This window comes from Pipra filicauda, unplaced genomic scaffold (genome assembly GCF_003945595.2).
Source record: "Pipra filicauda isolate LSUMZ 115617 unplaced genomic scaffold, ASM394559v2 scaffold705_size141694_pilon, whole genome shotgun sequence".
Classification (NCBI taxonomy): domain Eukaryota; kingdom Metazoa; phylum Chordata; class Aves; order Passeriformes; family Pipridae; genus Pipra; species Pipra filicauda.
The window spans coordinates 111,640-126,824 of record NW_024104871.1 but is presented as its reverse complement, the minus strand read 5'-3'; the positions used below and the strand labels follow the sequence as shown (position 1 = coordinate 126,824).

Sequence of the window (15,185 nt, the reverse complement as noted above, 5' to 3'; positions counted from 1 at the left end):
GCCAGCCTATAAAAGTTGTAACAGCTCAGCCTACAGCTGGGAAGGTATAAATCAGCCTATACTTTTATCCCATATACCCTGCTCTGTGATCTGTGCCAAAAGTCAAAGCATTACCTTTGAAAGAGGATGAAAGTTGAGAAGAAATGGTCAGTAAACAATAAACCATCCAAAAAAGGCAGGCACACAAGTAGCAAAGGAAGGAGCTGAGTTATCCCGAAGGCCAACTCTGTCCAACTGATTTTCGTTGGCGCGCTCCTCAGGATACCGGATGGGTGCCACTTCTCTGCCCCTTTGTGACATGGGGTCACATGGAACCACAGGGAACCACATGGAACCACATGGTTCTTGGGCACAGGAACCCACATGGCACGTCCGCCAGGTGGAAGCCACTGGACCTCCCCCCATGCTGGTGGCAAAGGGCTAGTCGTCCTCTGACAGAGCTCCCACACCTTCCCTGAGCCACACGGCCTGATGAGTAAAAGCCTGTTCAGGGCTGTAACTGAGCCAGGTCACAGCTTTTCTGACCCCCAAGACGCTGAGGGTTTCACTTCCACTTCTATCAGCACCTGGACTCTTATGGGTTCATTTCCAATTAATTTCATCTGCCCCCAGGGTACAGCCATGGGCTGGCCCTGAACTGGGACTGCCAAAGGAGCCCTTCAGAGGCTGCGCTGGGAGGACCTTGGCTGGCTGCTGGCCCCCACCCAGCTGCTGTCTTGTCCTCAAGCTCTGAAAACGTTCCTGGATGGCTTTTTAGCAGCTTCACATTTACTCCTGCCGCTAGGGTTGGTTAGGTTTTGATCAGCCGCAACTTTAGCCAGACTCCCACTCTGGATGGTGATAAGGGAAAATGTTAAGTCGCTATTGAGAAACTGTTCCGCTGCTATTGATAAGGGAAAATTTTAAGCTGCACAGTCTAATAAGTGAAATTTTAAGGTTCGTGCGCTGTTGCTAAGATAGCGGCCATGTGCTGGTGAGCAGCCAGTGGGGAGTTGCCCAGAGGCAGCCAATGGGAAAGCTGTGTGATGGTGCGAAGGGGCAGCCAGTGGGAAAGTGTGCAGTGGAGCAAAGGGTAACCCGTAGGCAACCAATGGGACACCGAGTGGACGGGCAGCCCATGAGGAGCCGTTGCCAGGGGAAGATGCTGAGGGACTGAGTGAGGTGAGAAGTTCAGAGAGAGGAAGACTTTGAGCCTTCATCCCTTACGACCACCCGAGACATCCACCAGAGAGAAGTGCGCAGGCTCCAGGAGGCGTGTCCCGAGATTTACATAGAACACTGCCCACTCTCGGGTAGTTCATGAAGATGTAAAAATGTGCAATGAATCTGTATGACCTAATTGTATAAAACGGAAGCTACGATGGGCGAGGGCACGCGCGTGTTAGGCGGAGCTGTCCCCCGCACGTCCGGCGCCGAAATAAAGAAATACCAGCTTAATAGCACCTGTGGCTATTGAGTTTTACTACTGTTGCCTTTTCCTGGCATCAATGGATAGAGACAGTTTTGTCCCTGCTGCACTTGGCCTATGTTGTTTTGGGCTTGTTGGAAACCATAAAACTTTTCTAATTTTTTTAGTGTTCCTGATTAACTTTTTGATTAGTTGTTTTTAACACACATCGTAGGCGGTGCGTTCAGCCTTAAATCAACTTTAGCCAGCATGGAGTAAAAATTGTCATAAGCTCCTGTGTGAGAACACAGCCTGGGAAAAGTACTAAACCTGTAAGTTTTGTTGAAGTTAACCCTGTTATGCTTCAGTGGAGAAAGCCTGCCAGAGAAAGATGTCCTGTTGAAGGAGGAGATCTGGAACACAAGATTTATGGACTACAAGGACCTTCTGCAGAAACCAGCAGATAAAGAAGAAGACTAACAAAGGCTCAGCATTTGTGTCAGAAAATCCCTAGGGGAGGGAAAATATACAAAAAAGATTAAAGATATGAAGTTATTACAGTAGGAAGTGAGAAATTAATAACCAATACCACATAGAATACTAATTAATGAAAGGGAGTGAGTGATGTAATTTGGAAGCAATGAACATTAATTTCTTTGTTTGCCAAATCTGTATAAATAGGTGAAAAGCGATGTCTTGCTGTCAGTATGGAGGCAGGATTTTTGCCAGCCACATGCACACCCAGGGCTGCAAATAAAAGTAATCACTTGCTTTCTAACACTAAAAAGCCAATTTGCTAGAGGGTCCTATTTATCCCGACAGTTTCAGAGGTATTTAGCAACAGGCAGTCCTCTGGACACCTGGTGTAACCTCTGCTCAGCAGGCAGATAGTGTTTCTCATGCTCCAAGGATGCAGCTGGTTGTTATTTAACAACACTTGAACTGGCTGGTTTGGCCCCTGCCTGGAATGGGGCATCAAGTTTTACTCAGTTCTTCTCAGGACAGGTGGTTTTACTCCTGCCCAGCTCAGCACAGTTCATACGGCTCCTGCTCCACTCCGAGGTGTTTCTTCTTTTATACTTGGGGCATCCAGCTAGGGCATGACTTTGCTTGGATGGCTTTTTTCATCACGTCTTGCAGCAGCTGGTTTTATCCCTGTCATCCTTGGGGAGGCTCCTTGTATCCCTTACCCAGACAAAGTCTCTGCATTTACTCCTGCATTACACCTCTCAGGTGACCTTTTTATGCCCCTGCCCTAACCTGATGTCTAGGTCCTGTATTACCGTCCTCCCAGCAGCACTTCAGGAGCTCTCTGATGAAGACAATCAACAATGGCACTCGTGAACAGTGCCTCTGCTCCTGCCTCCTGCTCATATGGGGGCATTTTAGGACATAAACAGCTGTGCTCTGTGACCAAGCTGGTCCTACATGAGTCCCCTTTGCCCTCATCGTCAGTCCCTGAAGGTCCAGTGCGCCAGGAAGACCCCTTCTCCCCCTCCCTATCAGCCTTCACATTTCCAGGCCCCAGGCCGACTCCTTTGCTCCTCACAGGCCTTGCAGGTCACAGGCACCTGCCTGCCAGGCTGGGATGGCCTCACAGCAGCACAGGGCAGCACAGCAGCACACAGAGCCCCATCTTAATACCCAAACAGACTCTTCTCCCCTGAAAGGGCCACTCATGTTCTGTTAACGTGTTTCAAGTCTAGATTAAGATTGTTATATTGACATGACAAACCAAGGATTAGGATGTGCCCTGGCCTGCAGAGTGATCAGGTCCAGGTGATCAGGCATCATAAGCTGAGCTGTGCTGTACAATTCGGTGCTAAAGGGCTTACAAAATCTTGCTATGCTGGTGCTGCTGATAGAAATCTTGTGCTACTCAAATCATGGTATTCTGGGCTATAGTGATCATACCATGATGTTAAAAAAAATGAAGCTTTAATTGCAACTATGACTCAGTGCCATCATCATTCTGCCAAGGATATCCTGATGAACCCGTCTGTCACCGCAGTGTCAGGTGATAGCCCTGACCAAAAGGGGACAGGGGGAGGTGCAGAACAACTGTCCATAAGTGTCCCTTGGCTCAGGGGATATGCAGGGCAGCAGGGATCCGTGCTGGTCCCCTTTCCTCCTTTCCCCTTCCAGGTGACACTGGCCAAGGCCCCAGCACCTGCTGCCACGAGCTGTACACAGCTCCCCTGATGCTCAAGGTCTGACAAGCTTAATAAAACAGCTCCCACCAGAGATTTGGTCTGATCCCCCTGATCTGAGGGGAAACTGTGTCTATGGGGGAGGAAGGTATGCTTTCTGCACCTCATTTTTGTACCTCATCAAAACCACTTCAAGATTTGGAGAAAAATCAAAGGATAAGCGACCAAGAAGGCTCCTGATAGCCTTAAACAAAACAGATGTTGGATCCTGATTGCTCCCTTTGGGCTAGAATAGTCCCATTCCCAGTCAGAAAACTGCCTGAAGCCAGACACAGTCCCATGGAGAGCTCAGCCCTGCACTTGGCCACTGGAGCTGTTCTACAGCTCACGCCGCCTGACAGGGTGGCAACAGAGCCCCTCTGCTCCCTGTAGCTCAAAGCTAGTGGGCTCTGGGCACAGAGGGGTGAGGCCGGGAATGGGCGGGGGAATCCAGAGCAAGGGGCTACGGGGATCGTGTCGCTACTCTGAAGGGGACCTTCCATGGGCAGTTAATGGTATTTATTTCGGAGCGGGCTGTAGGGGTGCGTGGGGAGAGCTCTCGACTCTGCAGTTCCTCACGTGTCTGACAGGGCGTCTTGGGAGGCACTGGAGTTCCCCCAGCTGCTCCAGATCCAAAGCACTGAGATTTCCTTCTTTCCTTCCCTTCTTCCCTCCCCAGGGTCTCCTGTGGTGTTCTTTTGGCATTGGGCGTAGCAGGAGCCACCCGCAGGGCTCTGCATGGGGCAGGCTGGGTTGTGGCAGTCTAAAAATGTGTAATTATAAGGAAATTGTAGATTTTGCATATAAGTTGTTGTATTGTATTGTACCGTCTGTATGTTCTGTCCTTTCATTGGTTGATATTTGACGCAGTACCCTATACGGTTATGTTCAGCCCCCATCTCCTATGATTGGTTGTAATTTGCATGCTCCGCATAAACCCCATCTTCTGTTCCAGCGCCTTCCTTACCCGTGTTATTTAAGGCTGGAGCCATTTTGCGCAGTGCTTTTTGTGCCCTTTTGTTCCTCCCTTTAAGCAGTTCAGTTGCCCCGCTACCTTTATAATAAAATCGCCTTACCAGCTGCACCCAGAAAAGTTGTGGAGGTCTTTATTCAAGCGCTGACCTCCGCACTGGGTGGTACCTGCTACTCCTCAGGTGATTGGACAGAGCCATTAGTTGGTGTGAGTTTGGCATTCCCCACCCAAACTGCTACAGGAGTGCCAAGCTATTTTGAGGAATGGGGAGTTGTTACAAAGACTTGACCGGGGCCCTGCTTAGAGGGGCTGGGAGAGGTCCAGCAGCATGGAGTGAGCCTGGCCAGTGCAGAGGGGCCCCGAGCAGGAGATGAAATCTCTTGCAGAGAGGCGCCACTTGCCACAACAGCAAACGGGGAAATCTTCCTCTCCCTTCAGGTCAGAGGTAGAAGTGGATGTGATCAGTGGTGTTCAATCCCCCTGCAATGTGGAGGTGGAGATCCAAACAACCTACAAACAGACTGGCTCGAGCAAGGAAAGGCTGGGATGCTGCAACAATTATTGTGGCATGGTACTAAAGCAGGCCTGGTAAATCCAGATCAGGTGCTCTGGCACCTCTGTTAGGAGGTAAAGTCATCCCAAGGGCTGGAGGCTTCTGCCCAGATGATGTCAGGAGGGGCTGCACTCACTGGTGTCTCTGAGGGTGTGAATCTCTCTGTGATTCTCCTGGTTCTTGTGCCATTTCCCAAACAACATGGGCAGGAGGAGGGCTTTGCTGTCGCTTATGGGAGAAACCTGCCTCTGGCTTTAGAGTGTTTTGAGAAAGTCCAGGTCAGACCTGCTTCATTTTCTAATGAGGGAAGTTGTCTTCCTCCATAGGCTGAAAAGGCCAGGAGCAAGTTACCGTGTGCGTACATTCACATACTTTCCTTTTGCTGTGCATAGGGGCTTTGGTCCCGTGGAAATGCATGGGGCAGAGGACAGGGGACCTTGGGATCAGGTGGCAATCTTGGCTACTGGAATGGTTCAGGATTCTTGTCTGCAAGCTGCAGTTGAGTGCATCGTATCACTACTGAACCAGAGATGCTCACCTGCCGCTCCCATCAAGTGGACTTGCGTTTGGGGGTCTTGTATTCCTTTCTTATTGTCTTTCACGAATCCAGGGAGGAATGCGTGCGATTTTCTGGTTCTTCCCCTCACCTAATCCCCTAGCTGCTTTTTTGAAGGCCTCTTGCAGAACCTGATACTGAAGCAGTGCTTTCAGGGTTACCCAGGGACTCTGAGAAACTGGAGGGGGAGAGATCACAGATTCAGTGCTGCTTGTGGTCAGGGACTAACGGAATGGCAAGCAGCTGGCTCACTGGAGAGAGATATCCCATTTCTAGCTAAATGAAGCTAAATCTCTTATCCACAGACTTCTGATTCAAGTCCAGGCAGTTCTCTCTAGACTGGCCAATGAGGCTGATGATGCCTGAGACCAAATCTTCCTTCCTGGGGCATTTCAAAAGAGCCAGCCATACTGAAATCAGGAGCTTTTCTACATGTGCTTGATGAGCTCAGCTGCCTCAACATCTGTAAGTTTTCTTTTTTCAGACCCCATTGACGATGTGCATGGTGACCTCCCGGGATCCCATGGCAAAATGAACCTTCTTTGCACCTGCGAGTGTAGCATCTTCACCTTGCACTCCCTTCCTGGAGCAGCAGGTGCTGGCACGGCAGCCATTCATCTCCAAGGAGTCCCCAGGGTTGTGAGGGGGGATGAAGCTAGGTGGACAGCAGATCGCAGTCAGAGGCCATGGAACAGGCTGGACATGAGCTTGGGGAGACAAAGTGAAGTTCATCCCGTATTAAAAGCCTCTATGGCCCATGAGGAGACAGCAAATCTCCCTCTGGAGAGCCTAGGTCAGGAATATACCCGCATCCATCATCGTAATGTCTCTCCATCTTGTTTGCAGACAAACCTCCTGTTAAAACCGCCAGAGCTTCCAAGCTGACTGCAGGCAGCAGTTGTAGAGCCCACGGCACCAGCTCATAGGTCAGCAAGGAGTGCCTTTCAGGTGCTGCCTCTCTCCCTTGTAGATCTCTTTGTGCTGCCCCAGTCTTTCTGATCTGCCTCATCCTTGACTTCTCCACCCTGCTCCCTGCCGTTGCTTGAGAAGGAGTTATCTGCAATGCCTTTGGGCACCGGGAGCCCAGAGACTGAAGCTTTCCAGCAAGAGCCCCAGGCCTGTACAGCAGCTGTAAATTTCCCTTGTAAGAGCACTATCATCTTTCATCCCAGTGTTTATTTAGCCTCATTGTCTACGTTGTACAATGGGGCTGCTTCAGAGAGCCCCTGTGGTCCTTCCACCTCTCTCTGCCTGGCCTGGCTGTCCTCAGGGCATCTTGCCAAGCTCTCGTGTGGTGCTGCTGACCCCTGGGCTCGTGTCATATGTCTTTTCTGGAAGATGATTTTTTTCAGCAAACGCCCTGTGGAGGACAGCAAAGCTGCAGAGATGAGCCCACATGTCAGGAGAGAGCCTGGCTGTCCCAAGAGCTGGTGCTGATGGGGGCCAAAACTGCCCCTGGTCTCACCCCATCCCAGTCAGCAGTGGGATATCAGGATTGAACTGTGAAGTTTGTTAACTCCTCTGCAGCATCCCTGTGGGGTGGGGAAGACAGGGCAGGGGAGCGGCTGGATGGTGAGAGAAGGGCTTCCAGGTGTTCTGGAGGAGATGTAGCAAAGCCATGGGGGCCATGTGCTGCTGCAGCCCAGCCTTCCTGGGTGCACTTCAGGAAAAGTGTTCTAAGAAAGACCTTCACTCAAAGCAATGGCCTTGGGTTTTCTGACTGCTTTTCCCAGAGGAAGCAGCATGTCAGCAAAGGAATCAAAGCTCAGGGGATTTCCAGTGAGAAGGACACTGGGAGGAGTTGGGTATGTATTCTTCCATCCCATAAAATGAGAAAAAATGGGCCGGAGTGAGAGGTGAGGGATTTCCAAAGTCTGCTCATCTCTGATGTCTCCCCTCCCTGGCCTGGAGGGATCCAGTGCCTCCGGTGCAGAGCCGAAAGCTGTGCTGCAGATCCTGAAGGTGATTGTCCTGCTTCTGGTCAGGACAGTGTTAATTCTGGCAGTATCCAGGAGGGGGCACAGCCAGGACATAGAGGTTATTCCTCATTTTGTCAAGGATGGGGGAAGGGGTCTCTTCCAGGTTGTGTGCGTGGTGGCAAAGTTGGGCACCAACTGGTGAGCAATCATGCGTGAGTCATTTGCCTCCCTTGTACACTCAGTTATTAGTATTGTTTCTGTTACTGTTGTGTTGCTGTACTGTTTTCTTATTTCATTGCCGTTTCCAGTAAATTGTTCTTGTCTCAGCCTGCGATCTTTACCTTTTGTGCCTCCAATTCTCCCGTCCAGCCTGCCTCAGGATGGAGGGGGAGTGGGAAGGGAAGGAGGAGTGGGAAGTGAGCGAGTGGCGCACGATTTGCATGGTTTCAGTGAGAACACTAAATTATGGAACGCCCGTCTTAAACACATCATCGTGGCTAGGCTTCGCGAACGAAGATTTAACAAGGCTCTATCCACATTTGTTACAAGCACGCTGGTGGCTTAGGAGGCCAATGCGAGATAGACATATCCGATTGCAAAAGGCACAGCAGAAAGACTCCCTAGGTGGTATATTCTGCAAGACATGATTCTTTCTCCCTTGTCTTTTCTCCTCGAGAGGGATTCTGCGTGCGTTCTCAAAGGAAACAGCAGCGTTATAGATGGTGTGTCTCCAGGCCTCCCGATTTGAGGCCAGAGTAGACCAGTTATGTTGATTGATATGGCCGAGGCTGAGATGTTTGTGGCTATAATTGTCTACAACGTGGAATAAATAATTCTGAGTACAGTATTTTAGTATTTATTATTTTAATAATATTTATTATAACATTACTATCTATTGCTGAATATATATAACATGTAATAATGTATTATAAAATATTACTTCTATGTATATTTCTATATTATATTTCTATATATATTTCTATATTTCTATATATACTTCTCTCTCTCTATATTCTATATTTCTATATATATTTCTATATTTCTATATATACTTCTCTCTCTATATATATTCTAAATTTCCATATATATTTCTATATTTCTAATAATATTTCTATATTATTATAACTATCATCTACTTAGCTAAATCATTCACTTAGGTCTGAGAAGGCGTGTCGAAAACAAGGATGCCTTCGCTAATAAACGCAGTGCTAGTCTTCCGTTCTGCTTGAGCCAGGGCCATAATCCAACGCCATCATTGCCAGAGTGCCCTGAATGCTTGTCTGACGTGAATCTCTGGGGCATGGAAACCCTCCTCTTCTTCTCTGAAGGGCGGTAGTCTGTGTACTGCACAAACTGGCTGTGGCAATCATAGCCCCGCCCTGTTGATCTTCTCTGCTCTCTCTGCCTCTGTGGGGTTTGCTCCCGAGCAGCCCGGAGCATGAGAGCCTGCTTGGAGCTGGCTTTGGAGGGCCCTGGAACTGCAGTATTCACTAAGACTTGGTCACAACGTGGAGGACTTGTTCTCTCCCTCTTTCTCTTCCGCAGTGAGCGGTCATAGTCTGTGTACTGCACAAACCGGCTGCGAAGGTTGTAAGTTCCCCGCACAGATCTGCTTGGCTCCCTCTGCCTCAGCAAGGTTTGCTCCTGAGCAGCCCTGGGAGCGGGAGCCCACCGGCAGATCCTCTTGGAAGGCCTGGCAGCTGTGCTATCCCTAGGACCACGGTCACGACTTGGAGGACCAGTTCTTCTCTCTGAAGAGTCATCATAGTCTGCGGTGTCCACAGACCAGCTGCGGAGATCCCTGCCCCACAGAGGGGATCTGCTCCGGGACCGCTCCCTGCCAGTGTACTTCATGCCCTGCAAAGAGAGCTGTGGAGAGTTCCTGCCCTTTTCTCCTGAAAGGATCAGAGCAGTGGGGAACCCCTACAAGTTCTGGGACAGGACAGTTTGGGGCCTCCAAAAGGCTCTTTTGGAGGGCTACTAAAACCAAAAGGCCAGAGGCGCACCAAAGGGATGGATCCAGGTGGGATGCTTTGAGAGGGAGCAGCGTTGTGGCTGTGAAGAAAGGTGCGGTGTGTGAGGGACAAAAGAGAAATGCTGAGATCCCAGAAAGAAATCCACTATTCCTCTGATGCCCTGACCCACGACCCCAAAGTTACCTTAGTCCTACCAGTCAGACCCTGTGGTCCAACAGAGCCCGCCTGCTTGCTGCTGGCCACACACTGGCTGAGGAAGGAAGGGGCATGTGATGGTGCCAGTGAGGAAGAAGGCCTTTCTCCAATTCTCAGATCAGAGCATCTGGAGAAAAACAAAAGAGTGATCTCAGTTTAGAGCTGTTGTTGCAACCTCCTCTGGGGTTCAGTCATTTTCTCAGAGAGGTTTCTATGACAGAGAGAAGACTTAACCAAGGACACTAATGGGAAACTCAGCTAGGGTCTTCCCACCAAGTTTGCCTCTGTCCCAATAAAAACCTCATCTCTATACCTCCCACAGCCTCCATTTCATAAATTCACAGATTTGTTTGGGTTGCAAGGGACCTTTAACTTTATCTTGTTCCACCCCGCTGTGGTGGGCAGGAACACCCTCCACTATTCCAAGGTTTCTCCAAGCCCTGTCCAACCTGGCCTTGAACACTTCCAGGGATGGGGCACCCACAGATGCTGTGGTAACCTGTGCCAGTGTCTCAGCACCCTTACAGCAAAGAATTCCTTCCCAATATCTAGTGTAAACCTGCCCTCTGTTAGCTGAAAACTGATAGCCTTCATCCTGTCGCTACATTCCCTGACAAATGGTGCCTCCCCATCTTTCCTGGAGGTCCTCTTTAAGTCCTCTTATCTACAAGAGTCAACATCAGAGACCAGGCAAGTAGCAGATTACATCCGGGCCGCAGCCTGAAGCCCAGTAAAGGACAGACACGGAGTAGTTCAGATTTGACAGCACTGAATGATGCAGGTAGTAATTTCATTTGATGAGAAAAACACTCAGGAAGGTGAGAAGCACAACTGCAAATGAGGAAAAGGAAATGTATTCTGAAGATATTTGAATCCTGGTTATTACCTGGCATAGAACAGCAGGTAGGCTTGCTGCCTGAGAACTGTGTCAATGGAACACAGCTCCACAGATTCATCGTCCATCCGGTACCACAATCCATTGCTGGCCTGTAAAAAAAAGGCAAGGATCTCTCCATGGTTTCTCTCCAAAAACACAGGTAGGAAACTGCCAAACCGAGAGCATGTCAAAACAAATGCAGTCCAGCCACTAAGGAGGCCTTCTGCCCCAAAACTTTGGCTGTCAGTAACACTGACAGGAAAGTTTATCTTCCCCAGCACACATTTTTCCCCATCGGGAAGGAAGTTGCTCTTTTACCTTTGTGTAGCAGAAATAGTGTCCTCCATGACAGCTGGCACCACTGTGCACCAGGACAGCATATAAGGAGTAGAGGAGTGGTTCTCCATCTGCCTGAGACATGTATGGGCGAAGATCCAAGTACTCCGGATACTCTACAACCTATGGAGAGACCAAGAGGGCTCAGAAATGACCCTGGTCTGTGACATGAAATAGCCTACCAAGTGCAGGGGCCAGTCCAGGTGTATCGATACATCTCTGGGGCTCATGAGCACTTGGTTTTCCATAAAGCAGCATATAATCGTTTGGGTGGCAGGAAACCGTTCTCAGTCAAAGCAGCCCTATCAGAGCACAGTGCTTGCCTGTCTTCCCACAGGAACTTTCCACTCCCCAGAAGGGACCACAAAAAACCCAACGCAAGCAGCTTGTGACAAGCATACTGCTTTAGGAAATCTGCTTCTTGAAGAGAAAGCTGCACACCAATAGTGTACACACCTTGCTGATCTTCCCACCAGTGAAGCAGTCAAACCTCTTCAGACACACAGTGAGAACCTTGGGTGCACAGTGGACAGTGAACCTCTTAGTGGCGGCAACATTCTTCTCACACCTTGAAACCAAGCACAGAGCACAGCGCTGAAATGCACCCTATCTTCCACCAAGGCAGTCAGACAACCTTTCTTGTCTCGTGCATCCTTATGCTATTTTAAGGCAATTCGCTGCCATATTTAAAACAAACAAACAAACAAACCAACCAACAAACAAACAACCCCAACCCCCCCCCCCCAAAAAAAAAACACAGACAAAAACCCCTGTGTCTCATCAGTGTGCAGTAAACTTCCACGAGAAGATGACTTCTGCTCAATGACTTGTAGCCCCCTCACACAGAGTCTAGTGTTAATATGTTGTTAGTAATCATCTTACTTGCTACATTTAAAGCAGTTTTCACCATCCAGGTGCTCAGGTGTTACAAAGTCCTCCAGAGCTGCAGTGAGGGATGAGGCTGCCTGGAGAATTGAGAAATCGGTGCACTGAGCTACAGGAAATGCCCTCGCCCAAACATTTTCCAGGAGCTGACAAGAAAACCCCTGTAGCTGATGCTGAGGAGACCCGCCATGAATCTGCAAGCTGTATCCAGAAGGAGCCAGAAAGAGAGTGTGGTGCTGAACATTTCCCCTGTCCCAGAGGTTCTCAGGGGCAATCAAGAGCTCCCTCTCTGTACCACCTCCCATTGAGCTACTGACGTTATGTAGGGTCATCAGTAGTGAAAACAATCCAACCCATCAGCCTGGAAGCCAGACAGGTGTTGAAGGAGGGCAAAGGGAAGAAGGATGAGGATATGTCAAGGGTGCAGAGCGCATAATGGGTGCTTGTCCAGCTTCAAGCCAGCACCTACAGAGAGACCAGTGCCATGGCCTCCGCAGGAGGACAACATCCGTTCCCCTTCCCATCCACGACCAAGACCTCTGGTGTTCACAGTCTATGCTTTCAGGACAAATGTGTTGACTCTGAAAAGCCTTGCGATGTCTTGAAGCACAACTGCAAAACCTCTTACTTTGATATCCAAAGGGACATCCAGGAAGGCCTCATAGGAATCAGAAATGGCTTTGCAGCTGAAGCAGGTGACTGGAAGGAAAAATCAAAATGCCGAGCAATGGTGAGTTGGACGATGGTACTGCTTTGTGCTCATTGTACCTGTCCTGCTAGTCCCAGGACCAGCTGTTGGGCACAGGCAGACAGAAGGGCACAGGCAGTGCCAAGGAGAGCAGTAGTTGTAGAAACATACCTCTGGATCTCAGAAAGCCTCCAAATATTTGATGGACAATGGTAGTAGATTGAGATGATATGTCCAAGCTGGAAACAAGTAGTAAGACAGAGCATTACTTCCTCCAAGCCCCGGCTGTAGGTTTTCCTTGATGAGGCCACATCAAGGAGTCCAAAGGGCTCAGAACTTTGTAAAGGTAACTTGCTTGTGCTTACTCGTTGCTTGCACCCAGACAAGCTCTCTGCATGGCATTGACAGTACAGCAAAGGAAGTCATGGGCATCTTCCTCCCTGCCAAGCTGAAAATGTTCTCCTATGACTAAGAAACAGGAAGTTAGTAGTTGTCTCCTACAGGAAGGGAAGAAAACCTGTCAAAGAACCTGAAATCACATACATCTGAAACCCCTGAGAACAGCCAAAGGCAGGATGGCACTGACTGAGGAACGCAGGACCTTGTTAACATGCGCTTCCATGATGCACATCATGCAGAAGCCTTGTTGGCGACCTGAGGAGGGAGGGAGAGAAGGTCCTCTGGTTAGCAAAATATCCCTAGTGGTGGAATACTCCTCTTCTTCCACTCCCACTCCAGTGCAATATGCCACTCCTCCCAGTGTTTCAACAGGCACGGGACGTTTCAGTGCATAGAAAATGTTCTTCAGAGGAATGCTAAACTGAGGTTTTAACTTGCAGGAATAGTGACCCAGAGCTAGAAAGATGTGCCTTCATGAAGAATAAGACAGCTGGATAGGACAGGTGGCTCCTGAGTGTACAAAGAACACAAGTTCTGGGGCTGACAAAGGGCTGCTTTTCTCCTAAATCAAATTTCAGGTTCTGGGAATCCTTGGGATTCGATTAACAGCTTTACAAGGAGATGTCCCTAAGAGTACTCACAGGCCTGGCTGTGCTCGCGGGAGAGCAGATAGTTGGCCAGCGGCGGGGTGTATGTCAGGCATTGCAGGACAGCATTAAGGTAGCATGTGTTGCCCACATTGCGGAGTCCTGCTCCAGCACTCTGTCTTTGCTGCCAGACCATGCAAATCTTCTCGGGGGGAAAGAGGATCCTCTGTGGCGGAGTCATTCCCTCGGCAATGGCTGCAGGGAAATTCCATTTGAAAAGAGATGAAATGAGGCACAAAGGCATATTTAAACAGTGAGGTCTCTACAGGAGCACTCAGGACCATCTGCTTTAACTGCCAACCCAACAACATCAGGGGAAGCTTAAACAGTGCCATTTAAATTTACTGTTTTGGAAAAATCCATTCCCCCGTTTACGTTGCTGAGAGTCCAACAAACCCACAATCTGATTTCTGGGCGGCAGGCTACCTTCCTTTCTCAGTAGAGTTCTAGACTGGATTATCAGTGAAGCCATCCCTTTTCCTGATTGTAACTTGTTGAAAACAAGTAAATACTGAGCACGGAAGGTAACCCAAAGGATGGCAGACCTCTCTACGAGCAATGGCAGCTTTCAAAGTCTTGTACCTAGTGTCAGAGGAGTGACAAAAGGTGTTTTCCTGGGTCTAATTGTAAACACGGGGGTCAGTTTGACTGCTCTCAGGAAACACCCCAGAGATCACTCTAGGTTGTGAGCACATCATTCTGGGATGTGACCACCAGCCATGTCAGTTGTCTGTGGCAGTTCACAAAGTCCAAACCTGCTGGTGAAGCTGTTACTCACAGGAGTCGTTCCCTGCTGTGGCCATTGCCTCTCTCAGGAGGAGAGTGCAATGCTTTAGATGACCAAGGATGTCTTTCTCTCCAGAAAGAGAACAGCACCAATCCCGTCACCTAATTGCAAAGAAATTACTGTAGCTCACCGAAAGTATCAAAACTCTAAATAAACGCAGAACGGCATCCACCACCAAGCCTTTCAGTGGTGCTTGTAACTGCTGCTGAGCTGCAGCTCACGCCCTTATGATCAGTCGCGGGGCACCAACTCACAGCAGGTTCAAAGGCCCTTTTGAAATGCTCCAATGTATGTTACCTTCTCTGAAGAGGCCCTGCTGCTCTCCTGACACTGCTTCAGCAACAGAGCCCTCTGGCTTTCCCACCTCCTAGGAGTGACCATCTTTCAGCCACTACTTTAACTGCTGCCTTTGCTGCTCTCCTTTTTCTGTCTCCCTCCCTCCCACAGCAATCAAGGTGGGCTGAGCCCATCCCCTCAGACTACAGTCACCTCCCCGCTTACCTATCCTAGGCTATGGAAAAAATCCAAGAACCAGCAAACTGGAATTCTAGCCTAGGTCATACCTGGCCAGCCTATAAAAGTTGTAACAGCTCAGCCTACAGCTGGGAAGGTATAAATCAGCCTATACTTTTATCCCATATACCCTGCTCTGTGATCTGTGCCAAAAGTCAAAGCATTACCTTTGAAAGAGGATGAAAGTTGAGGAGAAATGGTCAGTAAACAATAAACCATCCAAAAAAGGCAGGCACACAAGTAGCAAAGGAAGGAGCTGAGTTATCCCGAAGGCCAACTCTGTCCAACTGATTTTCGTTGGCGCG

At 49.2% G+C, this 15,185-nt stretch overlaps 1 protein-coding gene across 1 annotated transcript; it reads right to left on the bottom strand.

Moving 5' to 3' along the window:
- Positions 1-8,634: 8,634 nt before the first annotated feature.
- LOC114000450 (ubiquitin carboxyl-terminal hydrolase 42-like) lies at positions 8,635-15,185 on the bottom strand. The gene is made up of 13 exons (XM_027744759.2): positions 15,048-15,185; positions 14,359-14,468; positions 13,575-13,775; positions 13,078-13,188; positions 12,900-13,002; positions 12,706-12,773; positions 12,475-12,545; positions 11,844-11,926; positions 11,418-11,529; positions 10,944-11,084; positions 10,635-10,735; positions 9,737-9,875; positions 8,635-9,434 (listed from the first exon to the last, which is right to left on the bottom strand). The coding sequence occupies exons 2-13, from the start codon at positions 14,381-14,383 to the stop codon at positions 8,727-8,729; spliced, it is 1,863 nt and encodes a 620-aa protein (XP_027600560.1). The 5' UTR covers positions 14,384-14,468; positions 15,048-15,185; the 3' UTR covers positions 8,635-8,726.

Coding starts and splice junctions, on each gene's coding strand:
- LOC114000450 (XM_027744759.2), bottom strand. CDS start 14,383: ATGGCCACAGCAGGGAACGACTCCT. Junction 12,546..12,705: donor AGGCTTTCTGAGATCCAGAG/GTATGTTTCTAC, acceptor TTTTCCTTCCAG/TCACCTGCTTCAGCTGCAAA. Junction 11,085..11,417: donor CTGGTGGGAAGATCAGCAAG/GTGTGTACACTA, acceptor GTCTCTCCATAG/GTTGTAGAGTATCCGGAGTA.